At 33.9% G+C, this 10,468-nt stretch overlaps 2 protein-coding genes across 4 annotated transcripts; one reads left to right on the top strand and one right to left on the bottom strand.

The window, feature by feature from the left end:
* Positions 1-700: 700 nt before the first annotated feature.
* Positions 701-5,420, bottom strand: nudt1 (nudix (nucleoside diphosphate linked moiety X)-type motif 1). Of its 2 annotated transcripts, none has more exons than XM_051105877.1 (4): positions 5,322-5,420; positions 3,780-3,935; positions 1,382-1,527; positions 701-1,280 (listed from the first exon to the last, which is right to left on the bottom strand). In XM_051105877.1, exons 2-4 carry the CDS (start codon positions 3,932-3,934, stop codon positions 1,108-1,110), a joined length of 474 nt encoding a protein of 157 aa, XP_050961834.1. In that variant the 5' UTR covers position 3,935; positions 5,322-5,420; the 3' UTR covers positions 701-1,107. The 2 variants fall into 2 exon arrangements, with proteins under 2 accessions (XP_050961834.1, XP_050961833.1); XM_051105876.1 differs by lacking the exon at positions 5,322-5,420 and adding an exon at positions 4,251-4,384.
* On the top strand, positions 4,815-10,443 carry mrm2 (mitochondrial rRNA methyltransferase 2). 2 transcript variants are annotated; one of them, XM_051105874.1, is made up of 3 exons: positions 4,815-4,890; positions 5,128-5,405; positions 8,714-10,443. In XM_051105874.1, the coding sequence occupies exons 2-3, from the start codon at positions 5,177-5,179 to the stop codon at positions 9,136-9,138; spliced, it is 654 nt and encodes a 217-aa protein (XP_050961831.1). In that variant the 5' UTR covers positions 4,815-4,890; positions 5,128-5,176; the 3' UTR covers positions 9,139-10,443. The 2 variants fall into 2 exon arrangements, with proteins under 2 accessions (XP_050961831.1, XP_050961832.1); XM_051105875.1 differs by lacking the exon at positions 4,815-4,890 and having other exon boundaries at positions 5,096-5,405.
* Positions 10,444-10,468: the final 25 nt, after the last annotated feature.

Below are 10,468 nucleotides of genomic sequence, written 5' to 3'. Positions count from 1 at the left end.
ATAGACAACTCTGTGAATGTCCTTGAGTGACCCTAAGCTGACAGAGTCTGAGAGGTAAAGAGGTGAAGAGGTAAGGAAAAGAACGGCAGGTAATTGCCAAATAATGATGAGCAAAACTTGTCGCATCATAACCAAAAAGACTTGAGGCTGTAAAGGTGTTTCAGCTAACTACAGAGTTAAGGGTATGAATACTTACGCAATGTACTTATTTCAGTTTTATATTTTTAATACATTCACAAAGTTGTGACAGTTATGTTTTTACTTTGTCATTATGGTGTATGGAGTGTAGACTGATGTGGAAAAAGTAATTTAAAGCAGTTTAACATAAGGCAACAACATAAAACATGGAAAAATAAATTAAAGGGTTTACTTTTGCAAGGCACTGATGGATGGATGGATGTTTTTTTTAATCAAATGTAAAATCATGTCCCAGTCATGTTTTCTTGGCTAAATAAAGATTACTTACACTATCAGAAAAAGATATTAAACAAACAATTCTATTTTATAGAAAACAAGTAATTTATACGCTTTTTAATGTTATATTTTCTAATATTGCCGTTGGTTCATTTTTGTACTAGACATTTTTGTTGCATCTAATATTTTAAGGAGACACTGCCTCCCTCACCTGATAGATAGACAGATAGATAGATAGATAGATAGATAGATAGATAGATAGATAGATAGATAGATAGATAGATACTTAATTTAATTAAGCACTTTTTAACATTTTATTTAGATGACAGGTAGTTGAACATGAAAAAAGATATGATTTTTGGTACTAAAAAAACGTTGTAGGAATGATGAAATGATGAACAAAGCAAAAAAGAAAAAGGTAAACACAAATCATCAGAATACAGAAGATACATGTGTGAACTGAACCTGTGTGAATATAAACAGGACATCAAATTAACAGAAAACACCACTTTCTCATGCAAAAACAAGCGCTTATACAACATGCTGTACATTTAGGACATTAAAATACAGCATTTTATATCTCATGTTTTCACTTGGCCATATCCATGAGACTCAGTAGTGTGATCATCAGATCTTGCTGGATAATTTCCACTGATGCAGTGGCAATGCCCATTAGTGGTATTAAGACCCTAATCACACATCCTCCACTTCCTCCAGTTTATGCTCAACTATCACGTCGTGACCATGGAATTTAAAATACCCCAAGAACTTCCTTTTTTGAAGCAACAATGGGAACCACAGGACGTCATCTGCCCACATCTGGCTGAAAGGTATTTTATCTGTGTCAAACCACTGTGGCCTCATCTCTGAAAGAGAAAACAAACCGCTTCAGTGGTACGTTATTAGACCTTCTGTCTCAGCATGTGTCTCACAAACCGGATCATTAAGTGATGTGGCGCTGTATTACCGTCTGATTCGGTTGGCTCTCCTTTATAGGTGTCAGCTCTGAAAATGTGGACATCCAGCAGTTCTGTTTCCCCAATAAACTCAAATTTGATATTTCCAATCTTGTGGAGGGTGTCAACGGTGAGGCCACTTTCCTCTAGCAGCTCCCTGTCAAATAAAATGGCATTTTGTTTTAGCTGGAAAACCAATAAAAGTGGGGAAGACTGAACATGGCCAATTGCTGACAGCACTGTTAAGTTCTACAGACAAGTAAATAATATAAAACATTCCCAGCATTACAAGGTTCAAACTGTTTAACTTTGATCTGTAGCTTCACGGAAGTGAAAACAGACACTGAAGGAATATAATAGCTTTTGTTTAGGATCAAAAGATCCTTTTTGTTTGGGATCAGTAAGATTTTTAATGTTTTTAAAAGAATTCTCTTATGCTCATCAAGACTGCATTTACTTGATTAAAAATACAAAAAAGCTGTAATATTGCGAAATATTATTACAGTTTAAAATAATGGCTTTCTATTTTAATATATTTAAAATTTAATTTATTCCTGCGATGTAAAGCTGCATTTTCATCAGCCATTACTCCAGTCTTCAGTGTCACATGATCTTTCAAAAATCATTCTAATATGCTGATTTATTATCAATGTTGAAAACGGTGGTGCTGCTTAATATTTTTTTGGAACCTGTGATACTTTTTACAGGATTCTTTGATTAATAAAAAGTTAAAAAGAACAGCATTTATTTAAAACAGAAATCCTTTTTTAACAATAGAAGTCTTTGCTATCACTTTTTATCAATTTAACACATTCTTGCTGAATAAAAGTATTAATTTCTTTAAAAAAAAAGAAATAATATACATTTACTGACCACAAACTTTTAAATGGTAGTTTATGTTTGTTACAAAAGATTTCTATTTTAAATAAATGCTGTTCTTTTATACTTTTTATTTATTAAAGAATTCTGAAAAAAGTATCACGGGTTCCAACAAAATACCAAGCAGCACAACTGTTTCCAACATTGATAATAAATCAGCATATTAGAATGATTTCCGAAGGATGATGTGACACTGAAGACTGGAGTAATGATGCTGAAAATTCAGCTTTGCGTCACAGGAATAAATTGCATTTGAATATATATTCACATCAAAAACATTGAAATAATATTTTGCAATATTCCCGTTTTTTGGATTTTAGATCAAATAAATGCAGCCTTGAAAATCTAATGACTGATGGTTTTATTTATCATATCTTATCACATTTATTTTAATTTTGCAATGTGTTTTTGTACATTCAAAAATTGTTATAATATTGTTTTGATGCAATGGTTACTTTCAGTTACTTTTAGATATAATAAGATTATATGTTCACACAAAAAAAAGAAAAAAAAAAAAAAAAAAATGAGATTTAAGTTATATTTTGACCATTAAATTAGAAATGTCCCCATTTCCCATTTTCCCATTTATATTAACTAGGGTTATTATTGTTGAGTAAAATAAAATCCATAAAAAATAATTAAAATAAAATATAAAAAATACAGCTAAGTCAACGTTTCTCTCTCTCTCTCTCTTTTAATTGAAGTATTAAATTGACTTAAACTAAAATAAAACTCATAGACATACTTTAATAAAAATAATTGAAAATAAAATCTATTTTAAAATATTAACCAAATCTTTAACTGGAACTAACTGTTTAAACAGGTACAACTATAACTGAAACTAAAATAACACTAATATATATATATACACACTACCGTTCAAAAGTTTGGGGTCAGTAAGACTTGTAATAGTCTTTAAAGAAGTCTCTTACGCTCATCAAGGCTGCATTTATTTGATTAAAAAATATAGAAAAAAAACAGTAATATTGCAAAATGTTTTTACAATATAAAATAATGTTTTTTATTTTAACATACTTTAAAATAGAATTTATTCCTGTGATGAAAAGCTGAATTTTTATCAGCTGTTACTCCAGTCTTAAGTGTCACATGATCCTTCAGAAATCATTCTAATATGCGGATTTATTATTAGAATGATCAGTGTTGGATAATATCAACAGTTGTGCTGCCAAATATTTTTTGGAACCTGTGATTTTTTTTTTTTTCAGGATTCTTTCATGAATAACAAGTTTAAAAAGTACAGTGTTTATTCAAAATATAAATATTTTATAACAATGTAAATTATTTATTATTCACTTTTAATAAACTTTTAATTATTAATACATTATTAATACATCCTTGGTGAATAAAAGTAAAAAAAAAAAAAAAAAAAAAAAAAAAGAAACAATAAAAATGTACTGACCCCAAACTTTTGAACGGTAGTGTATATATATATATATATATATATTTTTTTTTTTTTTTTTTTTTTTTTTTTTCAAATATCATATGTGTGCATGGCTGTTAGTGACTCACCGTCTGGCCGCCTGCTCTATAGTCTCTCCTGGCTGGACTTTCCCTCCAAACCCATTCCATTTGCCAGCTCCAAAACCTCTTTTCTTCATGCCCAACAACACCCGGCCGGGCTGCACCACCAGCACCAGGGTCAGCAGCTTATTAGTCAGCATCATTCTATATATAAAATACAATGTCTTTAATGGTTAGCAGACTGTCTGTTACACTTCATTTATAAATTGATTAAAAAATGATGATCTCCGTTATACAAACTAAGTTTTCAGTTGTATTTACACTACCACTTCAGCATCCAAAATATAATGTTATATGATGATTAACTTTTCTTTAAAGTCTATGCACATCAAGCGACAAATAACAACCGATCAGATAATCAATGATTAATATAAATCAGTACAGTGTGGCATTCTAGTTATATGCATTTAAATAAAACTGTTCACATCACAGTTAACTATATCCAAATAATTTGCTTACTTTGTCCAAAGTAATAAGTTTAAACAAAAAATGTAATCACATATGCAGCATAAAAATCAGATACGTCAACATGCAGACATTTGAGGCTCAGTTTAATGAATCGGTCTTGTTCCCGCGTGTTGCTCGCAGTCAGATGATCACGTGGAGGTTTCAGATTGACAACATTGAATTTAGTCATAATAGAGATTGGCATTTTAGTCAAATTGTTATTCATCCAAATGCAACATATGGTTTGTAGATCTACGAAATTATATTAACTCCACCTACCCACATTTAGCAACGGTGTGCAACAGTGAAATCTTCTCGATGGGAAAAGCGAGTCATTTCTGTGAATCGATTCTTTCGAACAGAACTAAACGAACTAAAACTGTTTGAGCCTAAACTACAGTTACATAAATAGGCTTGTATGTTTTCATCAAAGCGTAAACATATTTAAAGTACGTTGTGACATTCCTGTTACACGACTACTAAAGGCTATTATGATTATTCCTCATTCCGCCACATGTAAATCATTGAAAAGATCCGACTCGAAAGAACGAGTCCTTAATTCATAACTCGGATTGTGCACCATTCAAATATTCTCGAGTGCTACTAAACGGAATAATTAGACAGAAAAACTCAAAGATTACCATCTATAACAGTGAGTGTTGACTAACTGGTGTACACATCAATGCATTTAATCGTAATAATTAATAATATACCCAACAGACAAGTAAAGCACGATAATGCACGCAAGGTTTTGCGCAAAGTGCGCGCAGCTATGACATCATAAAGACAGCATAGACGCCCATGTGTCTGCTTGTTTTCATGTACTTAAATTCTAAATGTAATCTCTCCCGATTACTTGTTTGTAAATGATGTGGAAATGCATCCAAAGGGCGTGCATTCACGTGTCAGCGGTCTCTCTAAAGAAGACGCCTCTGCATATGAAGGGGAAGAGTGCTGCCGATCAGAGATGGTTGATGCGTCAGCTCAATGACCCTTTCGTTAAAGCTGCCCACGCGCAGAATTACCGCTGTAGAAGTGCATTTAAGCTGATCGAGATAGATGACAAATACAGACTTCTCAAACCTGGCTTGAGTGTCATAGATTGCGGTGCAGCGCCCGGTGCATGGAGTCAAGTTGCAGTCCAGAGAGTCAATTCAGCAGGAGAAAGTAAGTGAACTGCTGAATTGTGAATCACAAATGGAATATCATATCATATAATATCTATGCATGTCATCTTAGGATACATACACTACAGTATAAACGTTTTGTTTGTTTTGAAAGAAATTAATATTTTTATTCAGCAAGAAGAAATTCAATTGATCCAGTGACAAGACTCTATATTAAGTAAAGGACTTTATATTCATCAAAGAATCCTGAAATTGTATCACGGTTTCCATAAATATGAAATATTAAGACAAATATGAAGCAGGACAACTATTTTCAACATTAATAATGAGGGTTTGCTCTTACATCACGATTTGCTCAGTTACCCGGATGCGCGGCCATACTGGCAATACTCGGATGTAAACAACAGCATGGATTGCACAATTAATGTACTACTGAATATTTGTACTGCTAATTCATGTTGTTTAAACCATGGAAAAATGTGTGGAAGCTGCTAAATCATATGGAGAAGGACTTGGGTGCAATATTTTGACAAATTAAGTTAAAGTAGAAGTCCACTTCCAGAACAACAATTTACAGATAATGTACTCACCCCCTTGTCATCCAAGATGTTCATGTCTTTCTTTCTTCAGTCGTAAAGAAATTGGGTCATTCCAGCTGAAATCATCAAATTTTGGAAAAGTTCCCCACCTGACCTCCTCAGATTTGTCTGAAAAAATTCCATGTGATGGGTAATATGCCCAATAGATAATATACAAAATTTCAGATCTCTACTGTGCATACTTTTTTCACAAAAAATCTGTAAAAAAGTTTGTTTTTTACCCTGTTTTGGCATCACAGTCTGAGTGACCATGTTCAGACTGAAATATCTCCAGAACTATTTGTGCCAGGTCCATGAAATTTTCTGGGCTAAGAGTCCTAGTCCAGAACTGCTTGAGTTACAACTCACAGCATTGTTACTGAATTTACACCTGAATGCTGGCCCTCTACTTTTTTTTAAACTATTACTTTAAGGGTTTTCAGATGTCCATAGAAACCTCAGTTTTCAATGTATAAGCAATTAGGATGGGGTTTTGCCTCATTTTTCTGTAATGATTTTTTTAAAACTCAGAGTTTCGTCACTAATCCTATTGTTCACTTTTGCTATTCAACTTGGTATGGGCATATCAACAGAATTTATTAATGTTCCACTTATACAAAAAATACAAAATACAAATACAAATGAAAATGGATGTATTATTCACTGGATTGGGTGGAACATCAAGATTAGGTACTTATGTTGCATTCCATTGAATGCCGGTAGTCTGTGAATCCGAGTTAGTTCTCCCGATGTCCGTCGTAAATGCGTTCCATTGTAACAGTTGGCAAAAATATGGATGCCTATGGATAATGCCAACCGACTCGGTCTGCACTGAACTGGCCCGAGTGTGTGTTTCGGACCCCCAACTTAAGTGGCCGTTCCATTGCGCTTTCCCGAGGTGGAGGTCGGATTTCCCCGAGTCCCGAGCACAATGGAATGCTGCATTATAGCATTAATTTAGGCATATGAGTTCAAAATAGCTGGTACTACAGTAGGTGTGAATGTCACACAACAATGATTTTTTTAAAAATTATTACAGAAAAATGAGGCAAAACCCCATCCCAGTTTTTTTTTAATATATTTTATCAATAAGAACATGCTCTTTCAAAAAAAAAAAAAGTTTCATGTTCACACCTGGTGTCATTCATGGGAAATATTGCTCTGAACATTGGTGTAAATGAGTTTTTTTCAATTTAATATCTCAACATCCATCAGACTCTATTGTCTGATATATCAAAGGATGTGAAAGACATGGTACATATCAGACCATTTACCAAGTTTGATGCTTATACATTGAAAATTGAGGTTTCTATGGACATCAGAAAACCCTTAAAGTAATAGTTTCAAAGAAAAGTAGAGGGCCAGCATTCAGGTGTAAATTCAGTAACAATGCTGTGAGTGGTAATTCATGCAGTTCTGGACTAAGACTCTTAGCCCAGAAAATTTCATGGACCTGGCACAAATAGTTCTGGAGATATTTTAGTCTGAACATGGTCACTCAGACAGTGATGCCAAAACGGGGTGAAAAACAAACTTTTTTTTTTTTTACAGATTTTTTGTAAAAAAAAGTATGCACAGTAGAGATCTGAAATTTTGTATATGATCTATTGGGCATATTACCCATCACATAGATTTTTTTCAGACAAATCTGAGGGGGTCAGGTGGGGACCATTTGATGATTCCAGCTGGAATGACCCAATTATGTTTTTTGAGGAAAACATTTCAGGATTTTTCTCCATAATATAATGAACTGATATGGTGCCCCGAGTTTGATCTTGCAAAATGCAGTTTAAATGTGGATTCAAGCGATCCCAAATGCAGTTGTAAACAATCCCAGCTCGAAGAAGAAGGGTCTTATCTAGCAAAACAATTGGTTATTGTCATTTAAAAAAAAAATACAATTTAAATACTTTTTAATCTCAAACACTCATCTTGTCTTGCTCTCCCTGAACTCTGTGTATTCTGGCTCTGGAGAAAATAGATCAGAGTTTTTCAACATACCCTAACTGTCTTGAGTCAGAGTACACAGAGTTCAGGGAGAGCAAGACAAGACGAGCGTTTGACATTAAAAAGTATATAAATTGTATTATTTTTATGAAAATAACCGATTGCTTCGCTAGATAAGACCCTTCTTCCTCGGCTGGGATCATTTACAACTGCATTTGGGATCGCTTGAAGCCGCATTTAAACTGAATTTTGAAAGTTCAAACTCGGGGCACCATATCAGTCCATTATATGGAGAAAAATCCTGAAATGTTCCTCAAAAAACATAATTTCTTTACGACTGAAGAAAGAAAGACATGAACATCTTGGATGACAAGGGGGTGAGTACATTATCTGTAAATTGTTGTTCTGGAAGTGGACTTCTCCTTTAATAGGTGGTAAAGATGCATACGAGCAGTATTAATTAAGATATTAGCGTAATATTTCACCTACCAGACCGGAAATGATAAGAATAAACATGGATGTTGTCAAGATTCTTGCCCTGGAAATTCTGATTCAGTTTGGCCAACCACAAATGCCTTTTGTTCCTCAGTTTTTCCAAATGTTTTTTCTGGTCTGACCTATTAGTTCAGCCCAAACAGGACAATAATTGACCATTTTCAGCAGCAATAATCAGCTAAATATGCAAGTTTTGTTTGGTTCAGTGGTTTACATTCTGTGCTGCCAACATGGACAATTGATGATGTGTCATGTAGTTTAATATCGGTTTAGATGTCATTTTTTTCATAGCTGATGAGGAAACAAACCATGCTTTTGTTCATTCCAGGTGTGGATCTTCCTAAAGGAAGTGTCATAGGAATAGACATATTACGCATCGCCCCTTTGGATGGAGCTCAGCTGCTGTCCAATCATGACATCACCGAGCCCTCAACACACATGGCGCTGGAGAGGCTCCTCCCTGAAGCTCGAGCAGATGTCATCCTCAGTGACATGGCCCCCAATGCCAGTGGGCTCAGGGATCTGGATCATGAAAGACTGGTCACCATGTGTCTATCAGTGCTGGACTTAGCTGACAAGGTTTTGCGCCCCGGGGGCTCTTTGATTTGTAAATACTGGGATGGCGCTCTGGCCCATAAGCTCCAGCAGAGGCTTTCCTCTATGTTTCAAGATGTAAGAACTGTTAAACCAAGAGCAAGCAGAAAGGAGTCAGCAGAGCTTTTCTTTCTGGCAAGGATGTTCAAAATGAGATAGAATGAAGTCTTTTTCATGCAAATGCATTTTTTAATATACAAAATAGAAATAAATGTATATTTTATAAAAATAGTTTTGTTCATATTATTTAAAAACAAAACAAACAACTCAATACAAGTCCTGGATATAAATGCTATAGCAGAATAATTAGTTTCAGGTGTTATAACATTATGTTAAGTAAGATTTGCATACGATTTTTTAGTTTATCAGGGTGGCCCAGAAGTCATTATTTAAAATAATTTTATAAAGACATGATTGGCATGCATCTAAATAGGTTTTTAGTGAGTAATTCCTTATTTATAATGTATTTTTGTTTCCTTCTGTTAATTAAATCCTTTCAAAAGCACAGGGAGAATAATAAAAAAGGATAAATATTTACTCATATTATTTGATGGATTAGATCAGTGGTTCACAAACAGTGGATTCCAAGTGAGGTTAAAAAATAATAAGCTAGATGAATAAATAAATATAATTTACCAAAAAAGCACCAACTCATAACAATGAATTAATAGGTTGTAACATTAATAATTTAGGTTTGTGTTCCCTGATTTCAACAGACTTTAGTGAGGGTAGTAGCATGTTTATTTTTTTGAAGAATTAAAACAAGGTTGTGAGGGGTAGAACTACACTCTAAAAAGTGCTGGGTTAAAAAATAACCCAACCTTAAGCCAGTCGCTGGGTAACTATGGGACAGAACACGCGTTGGGATGTTTTGACCCAAGTGCTGGGTTTAACCATTTGACCCAGAATGCTGGGTTGTTTATTTGACCCAACCAGTGGGTCAGGTTAACTGTGTTGCTGGGTTAAACATAACCTAATCATTGGCTTATCTGTCGTCTTATCGCCTTACTACCTTTACATTTACCAATAATAATAAATAATCATAAAAGAATGTAAAATTATTATTGCTTTTCTGCAATACAGTTAGAAAAACAAAAAAAAAAGCAACTGTAAACATCAATTTTCATCAGTTTTATTTTTTTAAAACAATTTTCAAATGGGTGCAGCTGTCACACATTTTATCCAACCATTACGGACACATAAAACAACAACTTTAGTAGATCAGTTAATTTAAAACACAAAACTGTGTAAACTAGGCACTGTAGATTACGATTCTGTCAACACTGCAGCAGCAGAACACTCAAAAATTAATTATTACCACATGAGAATCGTTCCAAACATTGTGCTATTAAAACTAAGCCAAACAAAGTGTCCACCAGACAATACATATGACAGTTTAAAACATGTTACAAGTGGACAGAAACTGTTGGCCTTAAAAAAAAAAATGTCAATAGACTTATGTCTATCAATATAATATACTGCAAGCTGG

The sequence above is a fragment of the Labeo rohita genome, chromosome 3 (genome assembly GCF_022985175.1).
Source record: "Labeo rohita strain BAU-BD-2019 chromosome 3, IGBB_LRoh.1.0, whole genome shotgun sequence".
In the NCBI taxonomy this organism is placed as follows: domain Eukaryota; kingdom Metazoa; phylum Chordata; class Actinopteri; order Cypriniformes; family Cyprinidae; genus Labeo; species Labeo rohita.
Note: the sequence above shows the minus strand (reverse complement) of the source record. Positions and strands in the feature narration are given on the sequence as shown.

What these genes read in the sequence shown, in the direction of transcription:
- nudt1 (XM_051105877.1), bottom strand. Translation starts at nt 3,934, where the DNA reads ATGATGCTGACTAATAAGCTGCTGACCCTGGTGCTGGTGGTGCAGCCC. An exon ending in ATAGAGCAGGCGGCCAGACG is followed by an intron (nt 1,528 to 3,779) that starts GTGAGTCACTAA and finishes TTTATTTGACAG; the next exon opens with GGAGCTGCTAGAGGAAAGTG. An exon ending in AGAGCCAACCGAATCAGACG is followed by an intron (nt 1,281 to 1,381) that starts GTAATACAGCGC and finishes TTTCTCTTTCAG; the next exon opens with AGATGAGGCCACAGTGGTTT.
- mrm2 (XM_051105875.1), top strand. Translation starts at nt 5,105, where the DNA reads ATGATGTGGAAATGCATCCAAAGGGCGTGCATTCACGTGTCAGCGGTC. An exon ending in AGTCAATTCAGCAGGAGAAA is followed by an intron (nt 5,406 to 8,713) that starts GTAAGTGAACTG and finishes TGTTCATTCCAG; the next exon opens with GTGTGGATCTTCCTAAAGGA.